The sequence below is a fragment of the Ahaetulla prasina genome, chromosome 5 (genome assembly GCF_028640845.1).
Source record: "Ahaetulla prasina isolate Xishuangbanna chromosome 5, ASM2864084v1, whole genome shotgun sequence".
Classification (NCBI taxonomy): domain Eukaryota; kingdom Metazoa; phylum Chordata; class Lepidosauria; order Squamata; family Colubridae; genus Ahaetulla; species Ahaetulla prasina.
This window is the reverse complement of record NC_080543.1, coordinates 121,219,479-121,245,812: the sequence shown is the minus strand read 5'-3', so window position 1 is coordinate 121,245,812 and position 26,334 is coordinate 121,219,479. Positions and strand designations below refer to the sequence as shown.

The 26,334-nt window shown below is 42.6% G+C and overlaps 1 protein-coding gene across 1 annotated transcript in view; it reads right to left on the bottom strand.

Moving 5' to 3' along the window:
- The window catches only part of MYCBP2 (MYC binding protein 2), a 161,574-nt gene extending 143,602 nt beyond the window's left edge, over nucleotides 1–17,972 (bottom strand). Inside the window, exons 1-4 of the mRNA XM_058186463.1 lie at nucleotides 17,691–17,972; nucleotides 3,634–3,709; nucleotides 607–822; nucleotides 235–388 (exon numbers count right to left, since the gene is read on the bottom strand). Coding sequence (XP_058042446.1) covers nucleotides 235–388; nucleotides 607–822; nucleotides 3,634–3,709; nucleotides 17,691–17,860 — 616 coding nt within the window. The 5' untranslated portion in view covers nucleotides 17,861–17,972. The remainder of the gene's footprint in view (nucleotides 1–234; nucleotides 389–606; nucleotides 823–3,633; nucleotides 3,710–17,690) is intronic.
- Between the last annotated feature and the right edge of the window lie 8,362 nt (nucleotides 17,973–26,334).

The window sequence follows — 26,334 nt, the reverse complement described above, 5'->3', positions numbered from 1 at the left end:
AATACAGTACTAAAGTCAGATAGGTTTTAGGCATGATTTAGCTCAGGGGTCTCCAACCTTGGCAACTTTAAGCATGGAGGACTTCAACTCCCAGAATACCCCAGCCAGCTTTGCTGGCTGGGGTATTCTGGGAGTTGAAGTCTTCCAGGCTTACAGTTGCCACGGTTGGAGACCCCTGATTTAGCTAGTCACTCTCTTATCTTATTGACTTGGAGCAAATGTAGGAGACCTTACCTAGAACTTCAGGAGGTTCTGACTGGAGACCTTCGGGCTGCTGGCCTTGAAGAACATTGAGAAGAGCCTGCAAACTTCTCAGACAGAGAGACGGGTGAGAAAACCTTGTCTCTTTAATCAGTTCGAACACTTCACACAATCCAACTTCTATTATCTAGAAACAGAGAGCAGGAAGTTCCCCTTAGCCACAAGTGCTTTGGAGCAGGGGTCTCCAACCTTGGCAACTTTAAGCCAAAGCTGGCTGAGGAATTCTGGGAGTTGAAGTCCTCCAGGCTTAAAGTGGCCAAGGTTGGAGACCCCTGCTTTGGAGTTCTGTCCTGCAGAACATTTTTCAAGACATGAAACCCCTCGGATCTGCCCGAGGTCCCTTACCTTTGGAAGCTTCACAGGAGGCTCTTTGGCTTCCTCCTCCTCGTCGCTATCTGAATCCCCGCTCTGCACCGTATTTTTGGAGGCCAAGGCCATGGAGGTTTCCTTTTTTTGCCATTCCAAAACACAATGCCGCACATTGCAGTACACGTTGAAAGCCGAAGGGTTGCTGTGAAGCTTGATATCTGGTATGGATACCATACTATCAAGACTTTCGCTCTGATGAAACAAAGAGATATATTTTTTTTTCCTGCAATCAACTGGGAAAAAAATCTGCATCTTACATTACAGAGGCATTTGTCAAAAAGCTTATTCTCCTCTCTACTTTCATATAACGGATAAGTTGGCGTCAATTTTCCTTTCTAATTCAAAGAAAAGCAAGAAACAGGAGTATTTTCAAAGCCCAGAGTGGCAATGCTCGAAGTACAAATGTTCCCAACACAAAAAGAATTCTTTAAAATCCAGCATTGCTCTTGGTGGGATCCTGTGAGAAATCCCTTAAACCACCAGCACAAGTACCGTATTTTTCGGAGTATAAGACGCACTGAAGTATAAGACGTACCTTAGTTTTTGAGTAGGAAAATAAGAAAAAAGCTGATTGGCAGGTGGATCAGCCTTCCCGAGTACCCCCAATCAGCTGTTCCCAGAGGTGAATTTTAGCAACAGATTCCTTGGTTGTGACCTCTGTGCCTTGCTTTCTTTTTCAGACTCTGAAACTCTGTTTCAGAAAACTTTTTTCTGCCTCTGAAAGCCTCCAAAACAGAACTTCAGAAAAAAAGCCTCTGAAGCTCTGTTTGGGAGCTTCTTTTCTGAAGCTCTATTTGGGGGCTTATTTTCTGAAGCTTCTTTCAGCCTCTGAAACCTCCGTTTGAGAAGCTGGGTGGGGCTATATTCAGAGTGTAAGACGCACCCAGATTTTCACCTTCTTTTTTGGGGGGAAAAGGTGCGTTTTATACTCCAAAAAATATGGTAGCTCTGAAATAAAAGTGCCAGCAACTGTGTGTCATTCGGGCTACTATTCTACAAAGGGCAGAATCAATCAACAATACAAAGAGTTCCCCTCTCCTGGGCCAGGAATTTGGCAAAAGGAAAACCCATTCTGAAAAAATTATGGATATGTACCATGTTTCCCCGAAAATAAGACCCTGTCTTGTATTTCTTTGAACCCCAAAATTAGCACTTGGCCTTATTTTCGGGGAGGTTTTATTATTTTGGGGCACGTGGAGCAAGATGAGGTTCCAGTTGCCGTCTTACCTGATTTCCAGCTCTGTGTTTAAATATTTTCAGGGAAGGCTTATTTTGGGGGGAGAGGCTTATTTTAGCGCATGTGCTCAAAAGCCCATATTTTCGGGGAAACAGTAATAAAGAAGATTTTTTTAAAAAGTCACATTTGGGTATTTTTTTTTAAACCAGGAGGTGACAACCATCATTCTCAGTCTAATAAATGTCATCCTAGCTTGTCCCAGGGGTTATCTGCTCAGACTCTCACCCCTTTCTGAGCATAAGTGGATGCAGCACTCCTTTTAATGGATTATTTAAAGTCTCCACTCCTTGAAGGGGAGAACACCTCCGCTCTTCTCCTGCTCCTGCACAGCTTCATCACATTCAGACTCCATTCCAGAACACTTGGAATCAGCCTGCCTTATCCTTGGATTGTATCACACATTCTAGGATGAAACTCTTGGAACATTAGAACCATGGGAAGTCTTCCAGAGGGCCTCTAAGCACACTTAGGAGCCCTGGTGGCGCAGTGGTTAAAGTGCAGTATTGCAGGCAAATTCTGTCCAAAGCCTGGAGTTTGATCCTGACCAGCTCAAGGTTGACTCAGCCTTCCATCCTTCAGAGGTGGGTAAAATGAGGACCCCAGATTGTTGGGGGCAAGATGCTGACTCTGTAAACTGCTTAGAGAGGGCTGTAAAAGCACTATGGAGTGGTATACTTGTGAACTCTCAAGTTTCCTCTTTCTCTATGGACAGTGATTAGTGTGTGGAGGGTGGGGTGGAGAGGAAGGAAGGAAGGAAGGAAGGAAGGAAGGAAGGAAGGAAGGAAGGAAGGAAGGAAGGAAGGAAGGAAGGAAGGAAGGAAGGAAGGAAGGAAGGAAGGAAAAGATAGGTTTACAGCATGTATATATGTGCGTTATGTATGTGTATGGGTTGATATATACTTCCTTTTGAGAGCAGGCAATCTCATCTCATCTCACCTCATCTCAATCTTATCTAGAGCCGTGATGGCACAGTGGTTGGAATGCAGTACTGCAGGCTATTTCTGCTGACTGCCTGTTGCCACCAGTTCGGCAGTTCAAATCTCACTGGGCTCAAGGATGACTCAGCCTTCCATCCTTCTGAGGTCAGTAAAATGAGGACCCAGATTGTTGGGGGCAAGATACCGACTCTGCAAACCGCTTAGAGAGAGCTGTAAAGCACTGTGAAGAGGTCTATAAGTCTAAGTGCTATTGCTATCTTATCATTTTATCCTACCTTACTCTATCAATATTAGTGCTATTGCTAGTAAGTGTCTCAAGAAACCCCTACTTTCAAAAAGATAAAAAACCCTCAAGATTCTGTGAGGGAGGAACCTCAAACTCTTGTGAGGATCAGTGTTTTTATCATGTTTCAGACTTCTTTCTCTCCACCCATTCCCTCTCAAGTGTATCTGTGATTACGATATCTCCGCTATCAAATATGGAGCTTGTATTTTCACTTTTAGGTGTTTTAAATGACAAAGAGGGGGAGATCCACAGGGAGCACAAAGGCCATAGGCAACAGGCTGTTACCCTTTCAGGGGTTACATCTTATCTATAAAACTTTATGATTCACATAAAGGAAAAAGTTGGGAACTGCTACATTAGGAATTATATAATTCTAACGTGAAGCGTAGCAAATACCATTAATTCGGATTTCATCAAATGATTAATATACTTTTTAATTCCTTCCCGAAATACCAATAGGAAAGCCGCCCTGAGTCTTCGGAGAAGGGCGGGGTATAAATGTAAAACAAAAAAAACAAAAAAGAGAAAACAAAAGAATGTACCTTATTCCGTGCTCTCATTTTCAATTTACTTTTCTGCTTCCGTTTTAGCTTTTTCTTGCTCAGAAGTTTTTTGCATCTGTTAAAAAAAAAGGTAAATACACATTATTTCAGTTGAAATAATCTTCACACAAGATTTACACATTGCATTTAATGGCCTCCAGAGTCCACTGTTGTCACGATCCAAATTTAAAGCTCTCCATCTCCAACGAATTCCTAAATCTAGGGCCCAATTCACATATACTTTAATTCTTCCATAACAAAGCAAGCAATCTGATCCAGGATTCTATGGTGCAGTCATTTTTTTCTTCTATATCCCTGGGATTATGATTAGATCCCTTATGCCCTTGGCCGTTCCTCCAGAGATAATGGCCTTGACATTGTACTGTACGCTAAAATAAAATTATCTCTGCCTCACGTCATCATTCAGCATAGATTAAATCCATGTGTTGAAAGTTTCTTAGGATTTCATTTTTGGCATCCTTGAGAAATCATACAAGGGTGGTAACCCAGAATGCTGATTTAAGGGTGCTTATGTCTGTTTGCTTGTTGATGGAAGTCTAAACAAGTGTGCAGTCTCCTCTAATAGTTTTTTTCTCAGATGGTGCAAAGATCTAATTTGCCCTTTTTTGTCATTGTATTTTAGAAAACTTGTGTTTCACCTCTTAGCAGATGCTAAACCATCCAGAAATATCATGTAATGTTCACAACTACTATACTTTCAATGGACACAAGAACCGTACAGTAAGTGTAGCATACAACTTCCCACTGTTGAAACCTCATAAGCAGAATCATAGCCACTTCATTCCCTTACATGTTACTGTATCCTTCTAGCATTAGGTCTTAACCAGCTCAGTGTTTTAACAACCACAGAGTCAGCATTTTGGAATCTTGGTAGGCTATTTTATAAGAATAAATTGTATTTATTTATCAATTAGGTAACTCTGCATTTTTATACACTTTTATACCCTTGGCTTTACTTTTGTATTTTTAAAAATTCATTTTTGTTTGTTTGTTTGCAATTTGCTGTGCTTCCTTTTTATCTTATTTTTTCTTCCTTCCTTCCTTAACTCCTATCATTAAACCACACTCTGATTAGTGACTATAGTACAAACATCAAGTTTTATCCTGGTCTGGCCAACTTTTAGAATTTGAATTTGTCTGAAATGGTACAGATTCTCCTAATTGAGCAGGGGGTTAGACTAGAAGACCTCCAAGGTCCCTTCCAATTCTACTATGCTGTTATTTTGTTGTATCCCTCTGCATGAGGGCTGCTTGTTTCTTGTTTTAAAAAAAAATTGCTTGGACACAATGGCTCGGTGCCAATGAGAGGTATGAATTTACAGTTCTTTAAAGGCATATACAGCAACAGAACATGAAAACAATGTTTACATACTCTACTCTTATAGTAATACATGGATTAAGTGGTTGATTACATTTCTAAGTATTCAAATATGAACAGTAAAGAATTGATTTCTGTCTATGCAGAAAAGAGGACATTCAAATTCTCCTTTTCTCCTATTGATCATTTTATGATTCAATGCCATGTCGCTACAATTTAGCCAATAGTTTGGCAGTGTACCCTGAAGACTCTCATCTTAATAGATTCTTAGGAACAACAGACAGATACAGGCTACAGCAATTGTCCTGAGGACTATTATAACTGGTGTACCAGTTGCTTAGATCTCATTAAATGCTAATGAAATTTAAATATATTTGTCTATTTAAAATATCTTGTGGGAATTGAAAACCTATCACGTATTCTTTCCCACTCCTATCTTACAGGATGATGTAACGGCAGTGGTTAGAATGCAGTATTGCAAGCTGACTCTGCCCACTGCCAGTAGTTCGATCCTGACCGGCTCAAGGCTGATTTAGCCTTCCATCCTTCCGAGCCGAGGTCAGTAAAATGAGGACCCAGATTGTTGGGGGAAATATGCAATAATGCTTCTACCTTATAGCACTTAGACTTATATACTATCTCATATCTCTTTCTAGCACTTTCTGGGTGATTTACAACCCAGAAAGTGCTAGAAAGAGATATGAGATAGTATATAAGCCTAAGTGCTATTGCTAGTGTGAAATTAGTATTGAGACAAATTTCTACCTGGTCAAAAGAAAGAAAATGGTGGGGTTTTTTTCTGATTTAAGCTATTAACTAATTTTTTTGCCTACTAATCCAGACCCTCCATTCGTGATGTCCCTTCAAGGAATATGTGTAAACTATCCACATTGGTGTATTATATACCAACATCCTACAGTCATGGCCAGGGGTGCCAAAACCTGGTGAAGCTCTGCCCTGATCACAATCTGATTTTCTACCAAACAACAAAATGGTGTATCCTATGGGACACCTCAACATAGGAAGCTCTCGAGCTGCATCTGAAATCTCTGAGAGAAACTCAGGCACCCTGAAGATAGTGGATATGCTTGGAACTTGTGGGTGATTTCTTACCACTCTGAAGGAAAGCAAGAAAGACCAGGAAAAAAATATATATAATAAGAACTACCGGCGAGAAGTGTGCAAAATTAGGACAATTGTAGCACCCTGCATTTTATACACTTTTATACCCTTGAATTTATTTTTGTGTTTTTAAAAAATCATTTTTGTTTGTTTGTTTGTTTGCAATTTGCTGTGCTTCCTTTTTATCTTATTATTTTTTCTTCCTTCCTTCCTTAACTCCTATCATTAAACCACACTCTGATTAGTGACTATAGTACAAACATCAAGTTTTATCCTGGTCTGGCCAACTTTTAGAATTTGAATTTGTCTAAAATGGTACAGATTCTCCTAACTGAGCAGGGGGTTAGACTAGAAGACCTCCAAGGTCCCTTCCAACTCTACTATGCTGTTATTTTGTTGTATCCCTCTGCATGAGGGCTGCTTGTTTCTTGCTTTAAAAAAAAATTGCTTGGACACAATGGCTCGGTGACAATGAGAGGTATGAATTTACAGTTCTTTAAAGGCATATACAGCAACAGAACATGAAAACAATGTTTACATACTCTATCCTTATAGTAATACATGGATTAAGTGGTTGATTACATTTCTAAGTATTCAAATATGAACAGTAAAGAATTGATTTCTGTCTATGCAGAAAAGAGGACATCCAAATTCTCCTTTTCTCCTATTGATCATTTTATGATTCAATGCCATGTTGCTACAATTTAGCCAACATTTTGGCAGTGTACCCTGAAGACTCTCATCTTAATAGATTCTTAGGAACAACAGACAGATACAGGCTACAGCAATTGTCCTGAGGACTATTATAACTGGTGTACCAGTTGCTTAGATCTCATTAAATGCTAATGAAATTTAAATATATTTGTCTATTTAAAATATCTTGTGGGAATTGAAAACCTATCACGTATTCTTTCCCACTCCTATCTTACAGGATGATGTAACGGCAGTGGTTAGAATGCAGTATTGCAAGCTGACTCTGCCCACTGCCAGTAGTTCGATCCTGACCGGCTCAAGGCTGATTCAGCCTTCCATCCTTCCGAGTCGAGGTCAGTAAAATGAGGACCCAGATTGTTGGGGGAAATATGCAATAATGCTTCTACCTTATAGCACTTAGACTTATATACTATCTCATATCTCTTTCTAGCACTTTCTGGGTGATTTACCACCCAGAAAGTGCTAGAAAGAGATATGAGATAGTATATAAGTCTAAGTGCTATTGCTAGTGTGAAATTAGTATTGAGACAAATTTCTACCTGGTCAAAAGAAAGAAAATGGTGGTGTTTTTTTTTTTCTGATTTAAGCTATTAACTAATTTTTTTGCCTACTAATCCAGACCCTCCATTCGTGATGTCCCTTCAAGGAATATGTGTAAACTATCCACACTGGTGTATTACATACCAACATCCTACAGTCATGGCCAGGGGTGCCAAAACCTGGTGAAGCTCTGCCCTGATCACAATCTGATTTTCTACCAAACAACAAAGTGGTGTATCCTATGGGACACCTCAACATAGGAAGCTCTCGAGCTGCATCTGAAATCTCTGAGAGAAACTCAGGCACCCTGAAGATAGTGGATATGCTTGGAACTTGTGGGTGATTTCTTACCACTCTGAAGGAAAGCAAGAAAGACCAGGAAAAAAATATATATAATAAGAACCACCGGCGAGAAGTGTGCAAAATTAGGACAATTGTAGCACCCTGCAAGTTCACTCTACACCAGCTTTCAGTCACCTCAACCAGTTACCAATTTTGTTAAAATTTTGCATAAGTTGATTGGAAGAGAGGTGAACTTGTGGCTCAGAGGTTAATACAACTGCCTAATATGCAGGCAGCCCAAGTTCGAATCCGAGTAAGGGTATGGCTAGCTGATGAGAGGTAAATAGCATGAAACAGATCTATACTAGTCTCCCTTTATTTCTTTATCAGCAAACACAAATTTGGTACTGTGTGTGTGTGTGTGTGTGTGTGTGTGTTTTCCCAAAGCCATTCTGGATCAAGATCAACTGCTGATTAAACTGAGGAGATGAGATAATAAAAAAGAGTTTGCAGGCATAAGAGAAAAAGAGGACGATGGACCTGCTTTGGCTAATACAGTACAGGCAGTCCTCGATTTACGACCACAATTGAGCCCACGTTTTTAGTAAGATATTTGTTTATTGAGTTTTGCTCCATTTTATAATTTTTCTTGACACTTTTCTGTCCTAAGTACATGCCAGTTGCCAAGCATTTGAGTTTTGGTCACGTGGCCATGGCGATGCTGAAATAGTCATGTGTGTGAAAAATGGCCATAAGTCACTTTCTTCAGTGCCGTTGTAACTTCGAACGGTCACTAAATGAACTGTTGTAAGTCAAGGACTATCTGTACTCTGGTTCAAGGAGGGGCACTTTTCTTCCGTGCTCCTGACTAGTTCTTCTTTCAGAAGTGATAGTGGGAATAAACAGAAGAAATAAATAATATACAAAAACGTTATGAATCATTTTTTCCCTTTTAATTGGTTGTATTGTATTATTGTAAAACATCATTAGCATATCATCTGAAAGCAATGGTATTCATACAGCATTGACTAGAGATGATTCACTCTCTTAATGTTTAATCTTTAAATATAAAGAAATGGTTTACATCAATGTCATCTATAATTTTTTAAATATCAGGGGGGATAAGCACTGTTTACATTTTATAACCAAAGATAGATGCGGCATTTATAAACAGCTGCAAAATACAACAATTTGTTATACGATAAAAGTATCCATCTTGAGCTCAATACTTAAGTCTCCAGCATACTGTTATTTATTATTGTTTGTCCATATTAATAAAACAAGGAAGCAAAACAAAATAAACAAAAAGTTGATTTCTAAATAGGATTATGCCTAATAAAAAGAGATGTGATTTCATTTCAAATTTCATTTCAAAACAAGAAAGACACAGACTTCAGAGGATAATTAGAACTGCAGAAAAAATAATTGCTACCAACCTGCCTTCCATTGAGGATCTGTATACTGCACGAGTCAAGAAGAGGGCCTTGAAAATATTTACAGATCCCTCACATCCTGGACATAAACTGTTTCAACTCCTACCCTCAAAACGACGCTATAGAGCACTGCACATCAGAACAACTAGATACAAGAACAGTTTTTTCCCGAAGGCCATCACTCTGCTAAACAAATAATTCCCTCAACACTGTCAAACTATTTACTAAATCTGCACTACTATTAATCTTCTCATAGTTCCCATCACCAATCTCTTTCCACTTATGACTGTATGACTGTAACTTTGTTGCTGGCAATCCTTATGATTTATATTGATATATTGACCATCAATTGTGTTGTAAATGTTGTACCTTGATGAACGTATCTTTTCTTTTATGTACACTGAGAGCATATGCACCAAGACAAATTCCTTGTGTGTCCAATCACTTGGCCAATAAAAAATTCTATTCTATTCTATTCTATTCTATTCTATTCTATTCTATTCTATTCTATTCTATTCTATTCTATTCCATTCTAAAAATTTAATTTCCAAATATTTTTTTTCCAGTACTTCTGAGTTTTGTTGCACATCTGCCATATGGAGTAAAATGTCGTTTTCTGCTTCGTGGCATTCCCATTGTTTATAACGGTATGATTTATCTACCTTGGAAGTTATCAATGTACCATCAATACCGAGTTATGTCCCATCTCTAAAACATCTTGTACCTTTTTATGTTTGTGCTCTAACACATGGGTCTCCAACCTGGCTGGGGAATTCTGGGAGTTGAAGTCCTCCAGGCTTAAAGTTGCCAAGGTTGGAGACCCCTTTCTTAAATTGTCCCCATACTGAGAAGCCTGAATACATGGAATCCAGCTTTCTTCTTCCCAAAGAACTTCCCTCCTGGAGTCCATTTATAGGAAGGCAAAACCATGAAAAACCAAGGTCTGGCTTTATAATGCCACCAAGGATCCTTAAGAAAGTGGGTTTATCCCCCAACAATGTCATCTTTGTGTCTAAATGCAGGCCAAGATGGAGTTGGTTGTTTTATGGAGCACAGCCAACAGTCCATCTTCCTAGAGAGGCTGGCTTTCACTTAACCTCACCTTCCAGAAAACTAACTTCAAGTTCATGAATTCAGAAGAAGGGACCAAGTGTCCTTCTGGAAGTCTATGGAGATTCTTGGTCATCCGCAGCTGAAGAAGCTTCTTGGATGAGTAGTGAAACGTCTTCAAAGAAGCACCTTTGGGATTGTCCTTCTGGAGTTTATCTGGTAAGAAATTCCCCTCCCGATGGCTGCTGCTCTCACCAGAGAGGCTCTGTTTGCTTCATTGTGACTTTTGTCATGTTGTTAGGGGACTTTCAACCATCAACTAAATCCATTTTCCAGTTTTCCAACCATAGTGTCTGCACCAAACCTAAGAAAATGCGCAGAACCACTCAAAGGAAGCCAAGACAGGCAATACCCTCAAACTCTTAGTGTTAACCGGGTTGTCAATAGGTCAACTATTTTCAAAGCAAGAAGAAAAATAGAAGTCCAATCGGTGAATTATATTAAAGAAAATGGAGGAAAAAATGGTTGGCGAAAGAAAAAAATCAATCCTATAGGAAATCAACCCTGAACTGTTCTTTTGAAAGAGAGATACTGGAGCCGAGGCTCAAATACTTTGGCCACCAAATGAGAAGAGAGGACTCGCTGGAGAAAAGCCTGAGGTTGGGAAAGATGGAAGGCAAAAGGAGAAAGGGAGGACAAGAGGATGGATACCTTCATCAAGGTACAACATTTACAGCACAAATGATGGTCATAGGGTACAATTTAACACTTAATGATACAGGAGAGGACAGGAGGGTCTGGCATGTTGCGGTCCACAGGACTCTGAAGAGTCAGAGTCACAACTTAGCTACTGAGCAACAACAACAATTATGCATACTAGGTAGTGGAGATTTTTTCCTGTGCTAGATAATGTTAGATGACGGGAAAGACTTTACAATACCTGCTTACTTTCACAATACCTGCTTACCCAGACCCACTTTAGCTCAGTTATAGCCATTCACCTTTTTATCATTTAAAAAAAAAAATCCAATCAGGCTATCCAGCATTCTTGCAAATATAGGAGATTCTAAGGGGGCCTGAGGCAAGTATTCAGTTTTCATAAAGAAAAATGTAAAAGGATTGAAAGGATACCTTGCCTTAAGGCAACACAACAGGAGCAGTGCTTTCTTTCAGATGGTGTAGGAAGATCCAGTGAGAGCCATTGCTTCTATTTGCAGAAAGCATGCAGAAGATAAGCTGGGACCATCGCTGGTTCCTTCTTGCTCTCCAGACATGCTAAAAGCTTGATAGAGGGTGGCAGGAGGAGTGGGGAGACAAGCAGAGAGATTGTATCTAAGGATTATCCCTCTCAGGGCAGGATCTAGCTATTCCCTTTCCTTTGTGAAGTTATAATGGGGTGGGGACAGCAAAAGGATGCTCTGGATAATTCACCAAGTTGCCTACTGAAAGTCTCTGCTCTTAACAAAGGCTGTGTTTCTATCGACATTTTTTTTTTTTACAAACACGGCTGCAATGGCCAGGTGCAATTTTCACATCCGTTTGGTCAGCCTTCCTGGGAAAGCAGACAGGAAATGCAAATAATTTGGTGAGATAAATCTACTTCATTGTAAGGTTACATTAGCAGAATCTTCACAAGTCTGGAAGTACAAACTTTCTGCTGCCATTTTTAAGATCAATCAGGGCAGGTCCTTCCCAGGTGTCTTTCCTTCGACTGTTAAGGTACTGGGGGTCATCCTCTCCCCACCCTCCTTGTCTGACCACTTCCTCTCTTCTCTTAAAAGAGGACCTGACTGGGGCACTCAAAAGGGCCCAGCAGATATTATGCTACCTGAGACTTCTCAGGAAGCAACAACTGAATGAAAAACTGCTGGTGGCCTTCTACACTGCACCATAGAGAGTATTTTAACTTACTGCACCTGTGTTTGGTTTCCCAGTTGTACAGTAGCAGATAGGGCAGCACTCCAGAGGGTTAACGCCATTGGCCAGAGGATCACTGGTTGCCCTCTCCCCTCTTTGGAAGAGCTTTATAGCTCCCGCTGCCTTAAGAAAGTTCAAAACATTCTTAAAGATCCATCTCATCCTGGGCACCCCTTTTATTTTGAACTATTACCATCTGGCAGACAGTACAGGATAATAAAAACAAAGATTAATAGGCTGAAAAACAGCTTCTATCCCAGGGCAATAATCATACTGAAGTCTACGGTATAGTGAAATATTGGGTTTTCAATTTCAATTATATAGAATGTAAAGGATGTATGTTTGTGTTTTTATTTTTATAGTTATAATGTACACTGAAGACAGCATTTAAATTCGTTGTACCATGTGCAATGACAATGAAGTAAACTAAACTCTCTTCTCCTGTCCCTCAAGGTCATTCTTACATCACAAAAACCTTCAGAGGAATTAAGGAAAAGGAAAACTGAAGTGGCGGAAGGCAGCTGAAGTTGTTTTGTTTTGTTTTTAATCTGAAGGATGTGTTGCAAATTCCTCTAAGAGGGTATCTTCAAAACAGCCTGATGCTGGCTGGGGGAGAATCTGTGGTCCACAGCTGAGCTAAATGGCGCTTCTGTTAGAGCCTGCTAGGGTGGCAGAAGACACCCTTCTGTGTAAAGCTCACAAAAGACCATGGAGATTAAGTCACACTTAGTTCATGCTATAGAGATGCCTTCTGCTAAAACTGTAGAAACATTTCCTAAATAGGTTTAAAAGCTATTCTGGAAATAGAAAGTTAGAAAACGGGAGAGAGGGAGGAATATTATGCATGTTTGCTGCCTTGGGTGGGATTTCTAAAAGTGGGATAAAAATTTAATAAATAAACTCCCTGTGCCATCTTTTCCATGAATTTCACTCTTCTGTAATCTCTGAAGAAGCCAGAGGTCTCCTCAGAAACCTCAAGGACCAGAACCTTGTTAGAAATCAAAAGGAAGGGACAGCCCTCTTTGCCAGTGAACATACTTTACATTCATTTCCCATCTTTAATAGGCAGGTGCCATGGGAAAGGAGAGTTCACACCCCATCTTCACAATTCATATTATAAATAAGCATTTCAGCATTTCCTTCAGAACTTTGTCCTTCAAATTTAAGGTCTGTTCAGGAAACCATTACCTTTTCTACCAACTGTTCTTATTCTTTCTTTTTGATATTGAAGCAGCCCTGGTTACTTCCCTGGGAATACAGGCCAGAGAGTCCCTCTGCTCAAATCCACAGCCAGCCATAGAGCTCACCTAGTGGGCTACCAGAGCTCTTGGCTTAACTTTTCTCATCAGTGAGATGCTAAAACAATAGCAAGGGGAAAGCAAGGAGGAAAGGCAGGAAACAAATCTGCAGGCTCTTGGAGGAAAGGCGGGAGACAAATATTCAAAAATGGATAAACAGCCAGTCCTGTTCTCTTTCAAAGCTATAAAGAAGAAATCTCTCCATGCTAATTTATGCAGGGAGCATTACCCAAATCAGAAGTTTCTCAACTCACAGAAGGTAGCAAGAGATGAGACAAAAGATATTTCTCTTTCCTTCTTTTCTTATCTGGTTCTAACTGTGCGTGTGTGGGATGAAGAATGTAAACTATATATTTAACATGACAGTGTTTGTCCCTTATTAGCAATCACAATGATGTAAGTCACTAAAAATGCTCTGTTATATATTTAAACAAAGCACCTATGTAAATTCCTCTACTTGCATAAATTTTTACTAAAAAAATTCCTTCCAAAGAACACACCTATAAAGTCTATAGAAGTAATTTTCAAAATTATATATTTGGGAGGTAGTGGGTTGATTAAAGCCCAGAGAACTATACTTGCTAGCTCTTTATAGACTCAGCCATCCCAAATGGAACCAGAACATGTGGAAATATCTATAGGACTAGTAATATTTAGGTTCAATATTTCCTTATAAAACAATTCACTGCATTGAGATATTTGTAACTGGTCTCTCAGAAGCATTTTTAAATGGATTGGGAGTAAAATACTCAGAATAGTTTGAAATCTGGATTACTGAATAGGTATTGTTTCTCAAATTAATTATATGCCTGTATTCATTCATTACAACTTTAAGATGGTAGTAGATTTCCACCCACCCCCACTTGTAATGGAGCAGTTCCTGTGGAAGAGAATTTGCTGCAAAGGGTGAACCCAGATGGGCATGCCATAAACTAGTCCCTGAAATGTTATTCTGCGATATACATGTATATTTACAAAGCATACTTCTTAAAAAACTAAATCTGATAAAAATAGATCTGCAAGCAGATGTTGCAACCCTCATGTTCTTACTTGGGCACATCCCTGAATTTAGTGAGGCTCACTTTGCATAAGTTATGCTTAGAATTGCTGTAAAGAAAGTATATCTTTTATTTGAAATGGATAGGGTCAACTTGAGTGTAATTAACTTCTCAGAGCCAGGAAAAGAGAATGCAAAATATCGCAGACCAGAATATCTGCATGAATATTCCTTCTAGAAGTGGGGAATGAGTGGCAAGGGACCCCAAGAAGATCAAAGATGCCCTACCTTAATACGTTCATGGACAAAGGAAGTACCAAAAGATAGATAGATAGATAGATAGATAGATAGATAGATAGATAGATAGATAGATAGATACATACATACATACATACATACATACATACATACATATATATATATAATGCACAGATATCCTCTCTCCAAAGTCCTATGCTGACCCCCCCTTTTTTTTGTCTAAACATCTGTTCAACAAGACTGTGAGACTAAATTATTGGATATGAAGAATAAACATCAATTCTGAATGAAAGATATCAAATACCAAGAGAAAATACTTGGCCCAATGTCACTTACAAGTTAAAATGCTGCCCTAGCAATCTCTTCCCCCTTTTCTACAATGTGGGTGAGGTCATTGCTAACCCAGTATACAAAAGTCCATCATCAAACAGCCACTCAAAACCAGTTTAAAGATCTGTAGTAATTGTGATTAAAATATGCTAATTCTCCACAATATGTTGCTGGTCCCAGCATCTGAAGATACTTGTCTTCAACATTTGGAAAAAAAAAATTTCATCACTGCCTTTTTACTAATCGAAAAATCATAGTAGGAGAATTTTTCAACCTGATAACAAAGTAAAAACGTTTTCAAGTAAGCATCTTTTGAAACATAATAAAAAGTAATTGCTGACAATTGCAAAATGATTCTAAAGAAAATCAAGTTAAGGAAGCACCCACATTTCTGCACTAACAAACAATTGGTACATTAATCCTTTAGGCATAAATTTTATATGGCTTTACAATTTTAGATTATGATATATATTTATTTATTTATTTTATTCCATTTGGATGGCTTGCCACTCATCATCATCATTCATAACGTAATTCACTTGCCATACTAAAGCCCTCAATATGATGACACAGCTAATTTAGGAGCATGCAATTTAGCCAGACAAATAATGCCTCTCTTGCATATCTTTATCATGTAAACAGACAAGTCAAGGTACAATGCTATCCCCCAAGCTTAAATCATAAGCACGAAATGTCTACTAAGAGTCTGAATAGTAAGCTCCTAGCAGGAAAAAAAAAAGAAAGAAAGCAATCGCATCAGGATGACGCTATCACCTTTTCTTTGTGCAGCAGTCAAATGTAAAGAACGAAGCTCACTACTTTTGACAACTCAGCTATCGCATCTATACCGCAGAAGAGGACATAGTAAAGTAATAGGAGAGAGAGAGAGAGCAATTAGGGGCCCTCTGAACTTGATTGTTTTCTTGCAGCTGTTTCCTTACTCAAATTAGGTAACCTCCTCAAATGCTACAGAGCAATTCACAAGAATGGCCCCATACATTTATCCACCTGCCTTTTCATCCCAATTCAAAATGTGGTTGGTAAATAGGACAGCAACTATAAACCGACCCAGGAAATGCAAGAGCTTGGGGTACCCAAACAGCACCTCAACAGAGGGAGGGAGGGGAAAGGGGATGAGATGCAGCAGCAGGCGTAGGTGAGAAGACAGCTGCGTATAATTCTCACAGGATAGTCCCGGATGGGCCAAGAAAAGCTCATAGACATGCCAACTTGCTGCCCTTGGGCTTCTCCTACCTCTACCACCATCTAGGGATGCTCCTCTCTGCCCAGGATGCCCACAGGACGCATAAGAAAAAGGGGAGGGAGAGGAAGGGGAGAGGGAGGGAGAGGGAGGGAGAGGAAGAGGAGGAGAGAAGGAGGCTGAGGGGCTGGAGGGGGAGAGGGACAGGAGGAGGAAGGGAGAGGGAGGAAGGGAAGAAAGGAGGAGGGGAGGGCAGGAGGGGAGAAGGAGGGGAGTGGGAGGAAAAGAAGGAAGAGGAGGGAAGAAGAGGAAAAGGAGGGCAGGAGGATGGGAGGGCAGGAGGAGAGGGCAGGAGGGGAGAAGAAGGGGTGGGGAGGGCAGGAGGAGAAGGAGGAGGGAGGAAGAGAAAGAGGAGGGAAGAAAGGAGGGAAGGAGGAGGGAGGAGAGAAGAGGAGGGGAGGGGAGTTGAGTGGAGAGAGGAGGGAGGGAGGAGAGGAGAAGGAGGGAGGAATTGGAGGGAGGGAGGAAGAGAAAGAGGGAGGGAGGGAAGGAGGAGAGACAGGTGGGAGAAGGGAGGCAGGAGGGAGGGAGGGGAGTGGGAGGAAGAGAAAGAGGAGGGAGGGAAGAAAGGAGGGAAGGAGGGAGGGAGGAAAAGAAGGAAGAGGAGAGGAGGGGAGTTGAGGGAGAGGAGGGAGAGGAGAGGAGAAGGGGAGAAGGAGGAGGAATTGGAGGGAGGAGGAAGAAGAGGAAAGGAGGCAGGAGGATGGGAGGCAGGAGGAGAGGGCAGGAGGGAGAAGAAGGAGGGGAGGGCAGGAGGGAGAAGGAGGGAGGGAGGAAGAGAGGAGGAGGGAAGAAAGGAGGGAAGGAGGAGGAGAAGAGGAGGGAGGAGTTGAGTGGAGAGGAGGAGAGAGAGGAGGAGAGGGGAGAGAAGGAGGAGGAAGGGAGAGGGAGGAAGGGAAGAAAGGAGGGAGGGAGGGAGAAGGAGGAGAGACAGGTGGGAGAAGGGAGGCAGGAGGGAGGGAGGAGGGAGGAGAGAAAGAGGAGGGAGGGAAGAAAGGAGGGAAGGAGGAGGGAGGGAGAAGAGGAGGGAGGGGAGTTGAGGGAGGGAGGAGAGAGGAGAGGAGGGAGAAGGAGGGGAGGTGGAGGGAGGGAGGAAGAGAAGAGGAGGAGGGAGGGAGGGAGAAGGAGGGAGGGACAGGTGGGAGAAGGGAGGGCAGGAGGGAGGGAGGGGGAAGGAAGAGAAAGAGGAGGAGGGGGAGGGGTGAAGGGGTGGAAGAGGAGGGGGGAGGTCAGGAGGAGAAGAGTGGGAGGGGGCTGCAGAGGCCCTTTGGCCCCTCGCGGAAGAGCTTCGGCCCCGCAGAAGGGAAAAGCAGTCCGGTCAGGGAGGCCAAAGCCGCGGCGGCCATCCTCGAGGGTGGGGCGTGCCGACCAAAAGAGCCCCGCAGACGCTTCCCGGGCTGGCACCGGGACCCTCGGAGCCACCGAAGGTGTGGAGGAGACACGAGGCGAGGCGGGGCAGCCCAACCCAACCGGCTTCTCTCTCTCTCTCTCTCTCCCCCACCGCCCTCAGCCTTACCTGCCGGCCAGGTGCGCGGCCTGCTCGCGCTCGCTCAACGCCGCCGCGGTGTAGATGCGCCGGTAGCGCTCGGCCAGCGCCGCGCCCGACAGCAGCAGCAGTTGCTCGCGGCCCGGAGGCCCCGCCGCCGCAGCAGCAGCAGCAGCGGCCGCGCCTTCTCCGGGACCCATGGCCGCCTTCGCCCAGGCGCTCCGCCCGGCCCGGCCCCCGTCTTAGCTCGGCCACCGCCCGGAAGGCCCCGCGCCGGCGGCGATGACAGGCAGCCGCGGCCCGTCAGCGGGGGAGGAGTCGGCGGCTCTGCGGCTGCGCGGGGAGGGCGCCCTCCTGGCCACGTGACCTCTGGTGGGCGGGGCCGGGCGGTTGCCATGGCCGCCGAGGCCGCGGAGCTTCGGTGAGGGCCGGGAGAGGCCTCTGGTCCCGCCGGGTTTCTCTCTCGCTCCCTCCCGGGCGAGTCTCGGGGCCCTTTGCGGAAAGGGAGTCCCGTCTTCTTCTCGACCCTCGGCCCCGGGTGCAAACGAGGCAAGCGGCTCTTCTACCCGACGTGGGTCCGTCCAGAGCCTCTCGGAGCCCACCGTGGAAACCCCGGTGGGAACGGAGCCTCGTCGAGCAGATCCTTCCTTAGGCAGCCCGGTTCTCCTTCGAGCCAGGCCTGGTGGGGTTCCTGTTGCATTTTAGGGGGAAGGGTGGGGGAAGAATAAAACACCCGGTAATCCTGGACTTAACGACGTTGAGACGTGTGTTAAGTGGGCTTTGCTCCGTTTTGCGACCTTTCTTGTCAACGGGGGTTCAATGAACCGCTGGGGGTTGATAAATGATTAGCGGGGTTGTTAAGTGAATCTGGGTCTCGGGTGGTGGTGAAAGAGGATGGCGTGACCCCTCCCCCCCCCACCAGCCCAGCCCAGACACTGCAACTGTCGTAAACATGAGTCGGTGGCCACTCACGCCTAGCTTTGGATCGCGTTACCGCAGGGATGCTGCAATGGCTTTTAAGTGTGAAAAACCGTCGTCGTAAGTCACATTTTTTTCAGTGCTGTTGAAAAAAATGGTTCAAAACTTTGAACGGTCACTAAACGGACTGTTGTACATCAAGGACTATCTGTACATTTTGCTTGTGGCTGCAACGGCCACCACCCTTTCTGGTCTCTTCCAGAAGCCACAGAGATGGGATTGAAAAGCTGGCCTGAAACGACCTGATTACATGGAGCTGCCCTTCTAACCAACCCTTTCCCCCACATACTTGGCCCTGGAGCCATGGAAATGATGTTTCCACTGCCTCCCCCTCCTCAAAACAAGCCCCTCAGTTACAGGTAACTCTCACCTTTATTGTTTAACAGTTGCTCCTTACCTGACATGTTGAATGATGACAGAGCCAAATATTTGGCATGTAGTGCAAATAACCACATAGAATAGAATAGAATAGAATTTTTATTGGCCAAGTGTGATTGGACACACAAGGAATTTGTCTTGGTGCATATGCTCTCAGTGTACATAAAAGAAAAGATACGTTCATCAAGGTACAACATTTACAACACAATTGATGATCAAGAATAGAATAGAATTCTATTCTAGAATAGACATCTAGAATAGAATAGAATAGAATTTTTTATTGGCCAAGTGTGATTGGACACACAAGGAATTTGTCTTGGTGCATATGCTCTCAGTGTACATAAAAGAAAAGATACGTTCATCAAGATACAACATTTACAACACAATTGATGATCAATATATCAATATAAATCATAAGGATTGCACTACGATTAATAGTAGTGCAGATTCAGTAAATAGTCTGACAGTGTTGAGGGAATTATTTGTTTAGCAGAGTGATGGCCTTCGGAAAAAAACTGTTCTTGTGTCTAGTTGTTCTGGTGTGCAGTGTTCTATAGCGTCGTTTTGAGGGTAGGAGTTGAAACAGTTTATGTCCAGGATGCGAGGGATCTGCAAATATTTTCACGGCTCTCTTCTTGATTCGTGCAGTATACAGGTCCTCAATGGAAGGCAAGTTGGTAGCAATTATTTTTCTGCAGTTCTAATTATCCTCTGAAGTCTGTGTTTTCTTGTTGGGTTGCAGAACCAACCAGACAGTTATAGAGGTGCAAATGACAGACTCAATAATTCCTCTGTAGAACTGGATCAGCAGCTCCTTGGGCAGTTTGAGCTTACTGAGTTGGCGCAGAAAGAACATTCTTTGTTGTCCTTTTTTAATGATGTTTTTGATGTTAGCTGTCCATTTGAGATCTTGCGATATGATAGAACCCAGAAATTTGAAGGTTTCTACTGTTGATACTGTGTTGTCAAGTATTGTGAGAGGTGGAAGTATGTAAGGGTTTTTCCTAAAATCTACCACCATTTCTACGGTTTTGAGTGTGTTCAGTTCCAGATTGTTTTGGTTGCACCACAAGGCTAGTCGTTCGACCTCTCGTCTATATGCGGATTCGTCATTGTCTCGAATGAGACCAATCACTGTTGTGTCATCTACGAACTTCAGTAGCTTAACAAATGGATCATTGGAGATGCAGTCATTGGTATACAGAGAGAAGAGAAGTGGGAGAGCACACAGCCTTGGGGGCCCTGTGCTAATTGTACAGGTATTTGATGTGATCTTGCTTAGCTTCACCTGCTGCTTCCTGTTTGTTAGGAAGCTTGTGATCCACTTACAAGTCTGTTCCGGTACCTGTAGCTGGTTTAGCTTAGTTAGAAGAATGTCTGGAATGATGGTATTGAATGCTGTACTAAAGTCTACAAAAGGGACCCTTGCATAGGTCTTTGGAGACTCAAGATGTTGTAGGATGTAGTGCAGAGCCATATTAACAGCATCATCTGTTGATCTATTTGCTCGGTATGCAAATTGCAAGGGGTCTAAAAGCGGATTCGTGATGGTTTTCAGGTAGGAAAGCACTAGCCTTTCAAAGGTTTTCATGACTACAGATGTTAAAGCAACTGGTCTGTAGTCATTCAGTTCCTTGATGGTGGGCTTCTTGGCACTGGGATGATGGTAGGCGTTTGAAGCAAGAAGGAACATAGCACATCTCTAGTGATTTATTGAAAATATGGGTGAAGATGGGGCCAATTGGTCAGCACAGACTTTTAAGCAAGAAGGAGTTATCTTGTCTGGGCCTGGAGCTTTTCCTGGCTTTTGTCTGTGAAATAGGTCCTGCACTTCCTTTTCTGTGATCACTAGGGTTGTGAACCCAATGAAATGGGGTCAGTTGTAGGAGGCTTGGCTGTTGTTGGTGTGTCTGAGATGGGGTTGTGGAGATAGGTGGCTGTAGTTTCCTTTCAAACCTGCAGTAAAACTCATTCAGGTCATCTGCCAGTTGTTGATTACCTTCAGCCTGGGAAGGAGGTTTGCCATAGCGGTGATATTTTTAAAAGTTTTCCACATGTTTGCTGGTTCATTTGCTGAAAACTGATTCTTTAGCTTTTCAGAGTAGCTTCTTTTTGCTGCTCTTATCTCCCTTGTTAGTGCATTTCTGGCCTGATTGTACAGCATTTTATCACCTTTTCTGTAGGCTTCCTCTTTGGAATGTCGTAGCTGCTTAAGTTTAGGTGTAAACCAAGGTTTGTTGTTACTGTATATTCGCAAGTTCCTTGTAGGTACACATAGGTCTTCACAGAAGCTGACATATGATGTTACAGTATCTGTGATTTCATCCAGGTCTGCAGAGGTATCTTTAAAATATTCCAACCAGTGCAGTCAAAACATGCCTGTAGCTTTAATTCTGATTCCTCCGTCCAGGTTTTCACTGATTTAATTATTGGTTTTGTGGCTTTAAGTCTTTGCCTGTAAGCAGGTACAAGGTGAATCATGCAATGATCAGAGTGTCCTACAGCTGCACGTGGTAAAGACCGATAAGCATCTTTTAGTGTTGTGTAGCAATGGTCTAGAGTATTCTTGCCTCTGGTGGGACAATTGACATGCTGAAAGTATTTTGGTAGTTCTTTCCTTAAGTTTGCCTTGTTTAGATCTCCCAAAACAATGGCCAGTGAATCAGGGTGTTTGGCTTCAGCCTCCATGATTTGGTCAGCTAGAGTTCGTAATGCCTTGTTTACACAGGCTTGTGGTGGGACATAAACAGCAATTAGAAGAAATGAGGAAAATTCACGAGGCGAATAGTAAGGTTTGCAGTTGATAATTAGAGTCTCTAAATTGTTGTCACAGAATTTGTAAATTATGTTAAAATCTTGACACCAGTTTCTATTAATATATAGGCATAAGCCTCCTCCTTTCTTTTTACCAGATGTTTCTGGAATCCTGTCTGATCGTTCAATTTGAAATCCTGGAATGTTCAGGCTGCTATTTTCAATTGATTCATTTAACCAGGTTTCAGAGAAGCATAGGACTGCTGAATTGCGAAAATCAGAATAGTATTTGTTTAAGAGGAGTATTTCATCCATCTTATTTGCAAGTGAGCGTATATTTGTTAGGAAAATTGAAGGCAGAGGAGTTTTAATGCGATTTCTTAGCCTGCTTAAGATCCCAGATCGCTTACCTCTCTTTCTTCGTTTCCGTCGTTTGGTTTTTTTAGTGATCCATGGCTCCGTGGGAATTGTCTCCTCCTGTGTTAAAATCTCCTCCGTGTTTCAGACAGGCGGGGGTGAGATCAAAGAAAGCTGCTCCTTAAAGAAATGTTCCTTAATTTTTAGCAGATGGTCTCGTGAGTAGGAAATCTGTAGTAAGTCACAGAGAACAATTAGAAATAAAGAAACAATTAGAGAGCATTTCACCGAGGCAGCCTTCGTCGGCACCATTTTGGGGGGGGAAAAAAGTCACTTTGGTGCACTTTTAAGGAATATGAGTTTAGTAATAGTTAACTCTGACTGAAAAAGGCTAGGTTGGAAGGAGAGTTATAAAATTTGTTTCAGTCTATTATACAAATGGTTGGGATTATGGCAGTGCAAATATGCAGAAGTGGTACAACCATTTCCAGCCATTTTTAGAGAGTGAAGGTGTCAGATATATAGGTAAAACCAGTAATCCGACATAACAGTTACTCCTTACTACATGTTGAATGATCACAGAACCAATTATTTGGCATGTAGTGCATAATCACATATAATATATATACTGTTACTATAAAGCCAGTTTGGTATACTTTGGGGAATCCGAATTTAGTAATAGTTAACTTTCTAATTGAAAAAGACCATGTTGGAAGGAGATCTATAGAATTTGTTTCATTCTATTATAAAAATTGTTGGGATTGTGGAATTTCAAATAGGCAAAAGTGATACAGCCTTATTAGTGCATTTCCAGCCATTTTTAGTGAGGGATCTATTTTAGCAATTGCTGCTTACACAAGTTTTTTCTAAGTGCAATATTCCCTGTAAATTTAATATATTTCCTCTACTGGAATTCCTGTGGTTGTTTGTCAAATACTTTATTTAAGCCCAGCATCTGTTTAATGTGTTTCTGAGAAGAAAATATAATCTTATTAATAACTAAATCTCTCCACCGGTCAGATTTCTTTGTGCTACCTTCATAAAAATAAGTGTTTAGTATAAAAGCAAGAGGCAATGAATATGGACTGGTTCTTTTGGGGAAAATTTTTAAGTATAGATCAGTGTGTTATATGTTCTCTCATTTCCAGGATTTATCACTAGAACCATATTGTCTATGCATATCCAAAACCCAAAATGCAAACTGAATTGCCACAGTCATCTCAGATCGAACCAGCTGTGTGTTCCAGATAATTGGGAGTTAAAAGGAAAGAAAGGGGGAGTAGATACAGCGATAAAAAGGAAAAAAACAACCTGTGGACCTTCCCTTCCCGAAGATGTGCACCATTAGGCATCTGGCCCCTCATCCTTCATGGTTTTGGGGAACGAGGGATAAAGACCAGTATCGACCAGTACTGAAGAAGGATTAGGGTGTATTATTTATTTATTTAAAATATTTGTATAGGTGGTTTAGAGCAGTGGTCACCAACTGGTGGTCCACAAGAAAATTTTGTGGTCCGCAGAATTATTTGCATTTTTTATATTGCACTAAATCAGGGGTACTCAAACTACAGCCCCTGGGACAGATATGTGTAATGAATGTTTGGGTTGCTGCAGAGTCTCCCCCTTTGGGGTCTTTTTGTGTGGGTCGGAGGGGACCAGAAATTCCGACTTGGGGTCTGCTTCAGCCTCCTGGTGTGAGGCTTTGGGGGAAGGCTGGAGGGAAGTGCTGCTGGTGGTGAAGAGCCGGAGGGCCTTGTTCCAGTGGGACTGCATCATGGCCTGGAACTGGCTGACCATCTCAGCCAACTGAGCCTCCAGGCACCAGTACCTTGCCTTGCACTCCCACAGGTCTTCCCTCTGCTTGGAAAGCCTATGCTCCTAGTCCTCAGTGAGGTGCTTCTACTGAGCCTCCTTCTCGGTCAGATCCAATTTGAACTGAACTGTTTTGTCAATTCTTTCTCATGGTGGCTGCTCAGCTCCAGCAACTGCGTCCTGTTGGGGCCCTAAGGAGCCTGGTTGCCAGGCAAGGAGGGGCTGGGTGGGGAGGGGCGAGTAGTGGCTGGCAAGGTGTCACATGACCACCTAGCCACGCCTCCCATCGGGTCATTAGGCAGATCATATTATTGGTCCATGGGATTTAAAATTAGAATTTAGTGGTCCCTGAGGTCCGAAAGGTTGGGGACCCCTGGTTTAGAGCACACACCTTGGGCAGCTCACAACAGTATAAAACCATAAAAGCCATAACAATCCAATGCCTAGTCATTTTACTGGAATGCCTCAGCAGCCTTCCTCAGGGTCTCATCACTCTACACAAGGCGTACAGCTAGAACCACAGATTTTGGGCATTCCGGAAGGCTGGGGGCCTGCCAGATCTCAGGGAAGACAAAGAGTGTTCCACACTATTGGAGTCAGCATGGAAAATGCCATCTATAGATATTTCAAGGAAGAGGCATGGACCATGCTCACCATTCTATCCAACGGATTGGGCAGATCCCTTCAGAGAGGCAGTCCTGCAAATAATCTGACCTCATACCATGTAACAGTGGTGAAATCTAAAAATTTCCCTATCGGTTCTGTGGGTGTGGCTTGGTGGATGTGGCTTGGTGGTCATGTGGCTTGGTGGGCGTGGCCAATTCAATGCCACTCACATCAAGGAGTGCCTCGCATGGCCCCTCCCCTCCCCTCCCAGTCATTCCTTGTCACACCCAGTCTCAATGTATCTATAGTTCTGTACAAATATTGTTCACCTTTTTTCAACTTTATTATCTGCATACTATAAATGTACTTTCATGGACCACTGAAAGGTGGAAATGGCTCACATGCTTTGCCCAAGAGTGTGATAGGAAACAGGCTTTTAAGGGGCTGCCAGAAAGAAGGGGGGGGGCGCAATGTATTTTCCAAAGCACCAGAATGCAAAACAAGAAGCAATGGATGGAAACTGGAGAAACAGAGAAGCAACCTAAAACTAAGAAGAAACTTCCTGACAGTGAGAACAATTAACCAGTGGAACGGCTTCTCTAGAAAGGGCTTTCTTTTGCTCCAGAAGAAAATCAGAATAAAGAACTGGAAAAGCCTTCACAGGAAGAGGCTTTTTTGTTCTGCTGTGGAAGAAAAAGAGAAGACAGAGAAATCTTCCCTGGAAGAGGCTCTCTGCTTTTGCTCCAGAGGAAGCAAAAGGCAGTTTCTTTAGAGGCAGTTTCTCAATTCAGGTAAGGTGGTTTGCAGCTTCACAACATTGTAAGGAGGTGATAATTGCTCTTGGCTGAACACCCAGACATCTCATTAAAGCTACTATTCCTTTCCCTGCTTGGGGGGGTGCAGAAGGAGGAAAAAAGGTCGCAAAAAGTTTCCCTTTATTATTGTAGCTGAGGGCAAATGAGAGGAAGACTCATTTGCTGTTTCTTAGCTCAGCTGAGGCAGCAATCGATGTGCCGCACGAATCAGCTGAGCTAATAAACAACAGAATATAGGAGAGGTGAGAGGAAGGGGAGAGCAGGTGGGCGGGGCCAATCAAATTTTCCTTACCGATTCTCTGAACTAGTCAAAATTTTCCCTACCAGGGCGGCAGAACCAGTCTGAACCGGTAGCATTTCACCCTTGCCATGTAGGGTTTTGAAGGTGGTAACCAGTGCCTTAAATTGTACTTAGAAATTACGAGCCAGTGCAGCTTCTGCAACCGTGGCATGGGCAAACTGAGTGACACCCAACACATTTTTGTGTGCCACATTCTGGACCTACAACAGTCAAGTGAACATTTAAAATTACAGTGGTACTGAAAAAAAAATGATTTATTATTTTTTTTAACACATACAACCATTAAAGTGTAGGAATTTAGTACCCACCCCGCTCCTAGAAGAATGAAATATTTTAGAAAATATTTAAAAAGGCAGAATATATTTCCCTGGATGAGAAATGGAGAAACATGTTTTAAAGACAAAGCAGCTCCCTGCAACTTCCTGCCACCCCCCACCTTTGTCAATGGGCCATCATCTGCATCATAATAGAACCCATCTAGAACTGAAACTCACCACATGGCACCTGGGAAGATTACATCAGCCAGCAAGGCTAGCTAAGACCCCCACCCCCTGGGAGTCTGACAACCAATCAGGATACTCTTCCTGTGCCCCAGAAAGTTCAAAGCTCAGAAAAAGCATAAAGCCAGGGAGCACACAGGATCTCAGCCCTTTTCTGTTCAGGAACTCAAGCC